Here is an 8,176-nt window from a genome sequence, read left to right on the forward strand (position 1 = left end):
GTTGTGCCATTCAACCGCCACCATCACCTCATGTTGCAGCATGATAATGCACGGCCCCATGTTGCAAGGATCTGTAAACAATTCCTGACGCTGAAAATGTACCAGTTCTTCCATGGCCTGCATATTCACCAGACGTCACCCACTGAGCATGTTTGCTCTGCATCGACATGTACGACAGCCTGTTCCAGGTCCCGCCAATATCCAGTAACTTTGCACAGCCATTGAAGAGTGGGACAACATTCCACAGGCCACAATCAACAACCGGATCAACTATATGGGAAGGAGATGTCAAATGGTGGCCACACCAGATGCTGACTGGTTCTGATCCACACCGACTTTTATATTTTCAAAGGGTATCTGTGACCAACAGATGCATATCTGTATTCCCAGTCATGTGAAATCCAGATTGTGAATAAGAAATTAGGCTTCCTTTATTGTAGCTGGGGATTTTAACAAAGCTAATCTGAGAACAAGGCTTCCTAAATTCTATCAGTATATCGAATGCGCGACACAAGCTGATTGATAGAGTAGCAATGGTCCAGAATGCTAACTTCCGCAATGCATACAATACCCTCCCCCACCCTCACTTCAGCAAATCTGACCATGTCTCCATTTTGTTGCTCCCATCCTATAGGCAGAAATTAAAACAGGAAATGCCTGTGCTCAGGTCTAACCAACACTGGTCTGACCAATCGGATTCCACGCTTCAAAATTGCTTCGATCACGTGGACTGGGATATGTTCCGGATTGCCTCAGACAGTAACATTGATGTATATGCTGACTCGGTGAGTGACTTTATTAGCAAGTGCATCAGAGATGCTGTACCCACTGTGACTATTAACACCTTCCCTAACCAGAAAATGTGGATTGATGGCAGCATTCGCGCAAAACTGAAAGCGCAAACCACCGCTTTTAATCAGGGCAAGGCGACTGGAAACATGACTGAATGCAAACAGTGTAGTTTTTCCCTCCGCAAGGCAATCAAACAAGCAAAGCGTCAGTAGAGACAAAGTAGAGTCGCAATTCAACAGCTCAAACACGAGACGTATGTGGCAGGGTCTACAGTCAATCACGGACTACAAAAAGAAAACCAGCCCCGTTGCGGACATCGGCGTCTTGCGCCCAGACAAATTAAACAACTTCTTTGATCGCTTTGAGGACAATACAGTGCCACTGACACGTTCCGCTACCAAAGCCTGTGGGCTGTCCTTCTCCGTGGCCAATGTGAGTAAAACATTTAAACGTGTTAACCCTGGCAAGGCTGCCGGCCCAGACGGCATCCCTAGCCGCGTCCTCAGAGCATGCGCAGACCAGCTGGCTGGTGTGTTTATGGACATATTCATCAATCCCTATCCCAGTCTGTTGTCCCCACATGCTTCAAGATGGACACCATTGTTCCTGTTCCCAAGAAAGCTAAGGTAACTGAACTAAATGACTATCACCCCATTGCACTCACTTCTGTCATCATGAAGTGCTTTGAGAGACTAGTCAAGGATCATTTCACCACCACCCTACCGGATACCCTCGACCCACTCCAGTTTGCTTACCGCCCCAATAGGTCCACAGATGCAAATTGCCATCACACTGCCCTATCCCATCTGGACAAGAGGAATACGTATGTAAGAATGCTGTTCATTGACTACAGCTCAGCATTTAACACCATAGTACCCTCCAAACCCTGGGTCTCGACCCCGCCCTGTGCAACTGGGTCCTGGACTTTGACGGACCACCCATAGGTGGTGAAGGTAGGAAACAACTTCTCCACCCCGCTGATCCTCAACACTGGGGCCCCACAAGGGTGCGTTCTCAGCCCTCTCCTGTACTCCCTGTTCACGCATGACTGCGTGGTCATGCACGCCTCCAACTCAAATCATCAAGTTTACAGACAACACTACAGTGGTACGCTTGATTATACAACAACGACGAGATGGCCTACAGGGAGGAGGTGAGGGCCCTCGGAGTGCGGTGTCAGGAAAATAACCTCTCACGCAATGTCAACAAAACAAAGGAGATGATCATGGACTTCAGGAAACAGCAGAGGGAGCAAACACCCCCCCCCCATCCACATCGACGGGAAAGTAGTGGAGAAGGTGGAAAGTTAAGTTCCTTGGCGTACACATCACGGACAAACTGAAATGGTCCATCCACACAGACAGTGTGGTGAAGAAGGCGCAACCTCAGCAGACTAAAGAAATTTGGCTTGTCACCTAAAACCCTCAAACTTTTACAGATGCACAATCGAGAGGCTTTATCACCGCCTGGTACGGCAACTGCACCGCCCTCAACCGCAAAGCTCTCCAGAGGGTAGTGCGGTGTGCACAACGCATCACCGGGGGCAAACTACCTGCCCTTCAGGACACCTAGAGTATCCGATGTCACAGGAAGGCCAAAAAGATCATCAAGGACAACAACCACCCGAGCCACTGCCTGTTCACCCCGCTATCATCCAGAAGGCGAGGTCAGTACAGGTGCATCATTGCTAAGACAGAGAGACTGAAAAACAGCTTCTATCTCAAGGCCATCAGACTTAACTTCTTATGGGTACCTGGGATGGTAGCATCCCACCTGGCCAACATCCAGATTAGTAGATTAGTCACAAAAGTCAGAAATGGCAATGAAATGAATCACTTACCTTTGATGATCTTCGTATGGTTGCACGCACAAGACTCCCAGTTACACAATAAATGTTTGTTTTGTTCGATAAAGTCCCTCTTTATATCCAAAAACCGTTTTGTTGGTGCGTTTTGTTCAGTAATCCAATGGCTCAAAGGCAGTCACAACAGGCAGATGAAAAATCCAAATAGTATCCGTAAAGTTCGTAGAAACATGTCAAACGATGTTTATAGTCAACACTCAGGTTGTTTTTGGCCTAAATAAATCGCTAATATTTCAACCGGACAATAGCGTCGTCAATATAAAAGAAAAACAATAAAGGCGCGCTCTCGGTCGTGCGCAGAAAACAGGTCTGGGGACTTCCCAGGGTCCACTCACTCAGAGTGGTTTTACTCCCTCATTTATCAGAATACACGCCTGAAACAATTTCTAAAGACTGTTGACATCTAGTGGAAGCCATAGGAAGTGCAATTTGAGTCCTAAGTCAATGGATACTGTAAAGGCATTCAATATAAAACCACAAACATAAAGAAATCCCACTTCCTGGATGGATTTTTCTCAGGTTGTCGCCTGCCATATCAGTTCTGTTATACTCACAGACATTATGTTAACAGTTTTGGAAACTTTAGAGCGTCTTCTATCCAAATCTACCAATTATATGCATATACTAGCTTCTGGGCCTGAGTAACAGGCAGTTTACTTTGGGCACGCTTTTCATCCGGAGGTGAAAATAGTGCCTACTACCCTAGTGAGGTTAAACAGCCATCACTAATAGAGAGGCTGCTGCCAACATACAGACTCAAATCTCTGGCCACTTTAATACATTTAATAAATGGATTTAATAAAGGTATCACTAGTCACTTTATATAACGCCATAACATATCCTACATTACTCATGTCATATATACTGTATTCTATACCATCTACTGTATCTTGCCTATGCCGCACGGCCATCGCTCATCCATATATTTATATGTACATATTCTTATTCATCCCTTTACATCTGTGTGTATAAGGTAGTCATTGTGAATTTATTAGATTACTTGTTAGATAATACTGTACTGTCGGAACTAGAAGCACAAGCATCTCGCTACACTCGCATTAACATCTGCTAACCATGTGTATGTGACCGATCAAATTTGATTTGGGCCTAATGAATTTATTTCAATTGACCGACTTACTTATATGAACTGTAACTCAGTAAATATTATTGCATGTTGAGTTTATATTTTTGTTCAGTGTAAATTCAGGAGGAAACAGTAAAAAAAAGGGAAATAAAAAAGTAAAATATTCTAATACAACTATTTTCAGATATTCGTTCTTTATCAATCTATGCTTATGTGAAGTTGTTAGCCTGTGGCTTATAGTAGAAAGGACAGCGAAGCAGCTTCCACCTGCAATAAATAGTTTCCTTAGTTGGGCAGGGGTGGGTGGGTTAGTATTGTTTTGAAGACAAGTGTTTTTCTAGCCTACTCCAAGGCCTATTAAAGCACTACTTAAAATCCTTGCCCATCATCCTCCTTATCATCCTGCAGATCAATCCAGTTTCCATCGGTTAATACAGCGCGTCTTCACCTAAATGGAGTTGTGTGTATGACTATAGACATGACAGGATTCGTCATGGAGAGGCCTTGTGATCCTCAGGAAGCCTTTGGTGAGTCTATTAACATAGTTATTCAATAGAACGGTCAACAAACCAATCATTTGAGTGTGAAGCAGTATGTTTTGTCAGATGGGAAGGGAGAGTGAATTGTTTGCTGTGCTACATGTATGACAGACGACAAGGGTTTCAGCCCTGTGGTCGGCCAAGCTTAGCGTTATGTTTTGTGCTGCTACCATGTTGTGCTGCTGCCATGTGTTGCTACCATGTTATTGTCATGTGTTGCAGCCTTAGGTCTCTCTTTATGTAGTGTTGTCTCTCGTCGTGATGTGTGTTTTGTCCTACACACACGTATGCACGCACGCAGGTAAAAAATGTTTAACCTTTATTTAAATTTTTTTTTAACCTTTATTTAACTAGGCAAGTCAGTTAAGAACAAATTCTTATTTTCAATGACTGCCTACCAAAAGTCCTCCTGCAGGGACGGGGGCTCGTCTCTGCCCTATGGTCGGCCAAGCTTAGCAGAATCATCAACTCTCAGCTTGGACAGAGCCGAAAAAAAACCGCTCAGGATTCTTCAAATGCTTTGGCCATAAAAGGCAGAGGGAGGAAAACCTCATCTCTTACTGTGGAGAAAGATGGATGCACGAGCACACACACACACACACACACACACACACACACACACACACACACACACACACACACACACACACACACACACACACACACACACACACACACACACAGGGGGGGACCAGTTGGAGACACACACACACTGGGGGGGGACCAGTTGGACACACACACACACTGGGGGGGACCAGTTGGACACACACACACACACACACAGGGGGGGACCAGTTGGACACACACACACTGGGGGGGACCAGTTGGAGACACACACACACACACACACACACACACACAGGGGGGGACCAGTTGGAGACACACACACACACACACTGGGGGGGGACAACCAGTTGGAGACCACTCACACCAGACACCACTCAAAAGTAGAGAAGAACAAGAACAAAGGATTTTCTGCTGTGGAGGAATCTAATCAGAGACACATTTCCATCTATTTTTAGACCAGGTTTCCAGGTTGTGTGTGATCAGACTGGGAATGGGGGGGTTGAGGATTAATGTGTTGTGACAGCAGCCATCTCCTGGGATGTGTAATGATTTTAAAGTTTAGGCCTAGAGGGAGGGCATTCACATTGCACAGAGACGGTACAAAAAGCAACACAGTGCACACACACACACACACACACACACTGGGGATCACAGCATCCTACTTGTTGGAAGAGGGAGCATGTTTCTCAACATTCAAATAAATCAATCTGTACTGTAGTTGATGGATGGGACTGATTTCAAAATTAGAACATTTTCAACAACAAAAATGTAACATCTCCTGCCTTGCTCGGGTGTTTAAAACAGACCTAATCCACCCCACATAACACAGACCCACCCCAGCTCCTACCCCAAGACGGACCCCATCCCCTACCCCAAGACGGACCCCAGCTCCTACCCCAAGACGGACACCAGCTCCTACCCCAAGACGGACACCAGCTCCTACCCCAAGACGTTTCTCCTAGATCTGAAAGTCTGATGGATGTTAGGATCATTTCTCCACCGAGCCCTATGGTACACTGGTGGAGGCTAGGGGTCTGGGGCCTGAAGCCTGGGGCTAGGGGTCTGGGGCCTGAAGCCTGGGGCTAGGGGTCTGGGGCCTGAAGCCTGAAGCCTGGGGTCTGAAGCCTGGGGCCAGGGGCCTGAAGCCTGGGGCCAGGGGCTAAGGTCTGAGGCTAGGGGTCTGGGGCCTGAGGCTAGGGGTCTGGGGCCTGAGGCTAGGGGTCTGGGGCCTGAGGCTAGGGGTCTGGGGCCTGAGGCTAGGGGTCTGGGGCCTGAGGCTAGGGGTCTGGGGCCTGAGGCTAGGGGTCTGGGGCTAAGGGTCTGGGGCCAGGGGCCTGAGGCTAGGGGTCTGGGGCCTGAGGCTAGGGGTCTGGGGATAAGGGTCTGGGGTCTGGGGATAAGGGTCTGAGGCGTAGCAGTCTCTGAGTTGGAGGATACAGGCCACTACAGGCAGTTCACACACACTTAACCCAGATCCTGAGTGTCACATACTTACATTTGAACTAATAAGAGTGAGCTTAGAAACCTCTAACAAACACTAATCACGTAGTTAAATGTGTGTGTTCTATACTACAGCGCTATTAAAAAGTGTGACATAAAATGACTCAATTGGTTGTGGGGTCACTTACCGGCTGGGGCTGCTCTGCAATACAGCAGTTGAAACACAACCAGAACTCGCTCATCACTTAGCAGGCTTAACGTGTTCCAGGGTCTAGTATCCCTCACTGCTAGGCTAGGATGATGCTCCAAAGTCCCACGGTGGGGTGGGGGACGGGGTACTGTAGCGCAGGCCTGGGTGGGTGGGGGTGGGGGACGTAGCCTGAGAGGAGGAGGCAGAGATCCAGACAGCCTCTCAGGGCAGTAGGCTCCTGACCGGGTCAGTCACACCTGGGATAGAGAGGAGAGGCAAGAGGTGAGCTGACCGTTTGTACAGTCGTCACATTAACACTACCAATACACACGTGAAATGTGTTCAAGTGTACAGTCAGTCACACACACACACAGTTGTGCATACACACAGTCACACGTGCAGTCGTGCATACACACAAATGCTCGAAAAGCAGTGTATGCGTAAGGTTCTCCAAGTAGTCACTATCTAGGTTCGAGATATTCCTTGTCTTAAGACAGGAGAGACTGGCCGCAGGCTCCTGTGTTTGACACTATTCTCTACTTAGCTGTGGTGCTACTTTACTCACAATGAGCCGGGAGTACAGGCATATGCCACTGAGTCTGGTGACCTACACAGACACAATAGAAGTGTATTGCTCGGCTACCTTCGGCTAGTGTCCAACACTACCTAAGGCCAAGACGATTCACATTAACACCTGGCCTTGTGCAACCACACATAATAGCAAATATGTTGGTGTTCTCATACTTGTTTTCTTAAGGGAAAATAAATGTGCAATAGACTGTCTGGGACTTTCACTTTTTCAGCAGTCATCTCAGTCGAGCTTAAGTGTGAGTCCATTGGTATTCTGAGACGTGAAGGTGAGTCCATTGGTATTCTGGGACGTGAAGGTCAGTCCATTGGTATTCTGAGACGTGAAGGTGAGTCCATTGGTATTCTGAGACGTGAAGGTGAGTCCATTGGTATTCTGAGAAGTGATTGCTCCCCAAAAATATGAAACATGAAGGAAAAAAAAAATATTCTATCGAGGCACACTGAAGATACTAGAACAATCCACATTTACTTTTCCTCTGCAAACAAAAGGAGTAATGAGTCTGACAACCCCAGTGTAGAATAGTTGATCTATTTACCTAGTCGGGTTGTTGTTGTTGTGTGTTCTAGGCTAGAGAAATATCCCTCTCCAGGCACATCCAAGTTACCAGTGCCACAGGGAGGGAAACCTGCATTCTGACAAGCAGCCAATGCACAACACAGCAGTTTTAACGGCTCATTGTTAAAAAGACGGCGATCCAAACTTTCCATTCCTACTTTATTTCTCAATTCCTAAATATGCATGGTTAAGCACGTTACCACTCACACAGTGAATGCATAGGGGAGAGTGGGGCTAAATGTAACATGGGTCAAATGTAGGATAACTTGGGGTAAAACGCAACCCTACCTCAAAATCATTTTTTGGGGAGTGACTTAAATTGTGATGAGACAGATGGTATTTTTGTTGTTGTTGAGCAAGAGTAGTGACAACCAGGGAAAGTGTTGAGGGACAAAATGGTGACAAAGTGGTTTCTGTGAGAACTACAGGCAGGGGTCAGAAAATCGATTCAAAACGTTACGAATCGCCGAGTCATATTTTTGTTGTTGTTGCTCATATTACTTACTTTCTACTTTCCGAAAACACCTCATTTTCATTCAGTGTTGAACTGAGC

The 8,176-nt window shown here is 46.6% G+C and overlaps 1 protein-coding gene across 2 annotated transcripts in view; it reads right to left on the bottom strand.

The window, feature by feature from the left end:
• Window positions 1-8,176, bottom strand: part of cdc42se2 (CDC42 small effector 2) — an 86,190-nt gene that overhangs the window by 21,328 nt on the left and 56,686 nt on the right. For both annotated transcript variants that reach the window (XM_029710468.1, XM_029710470.1), the window contains one exon: window positions 6,475-6,733. In XM_029710468.1, coding sequence (XP_029566328.1) covers window positions 6,475-6,528 — 54 coding nt within the window. In that variant the 5' untranslated portion in view covers window positions 6,529-6,733. The remainder of the gene's footprint in view (window positions 1-6,474; window positions 6,734-8,176) is intronic.

The sequence above is a fragment of the Salmo trutta genome, chromosome 23, assembly GCF_901001165.1.
Source record: "Salmo trutta chromosome 23, fSalTru1.1, whole genome shotgun sequence".
Lineage (NCBI taxonomy): Eukaryota > Metazoa > Chordata > Actinopteri > Salmoniformes > Salmonidae > Salmo > Salmo trutta.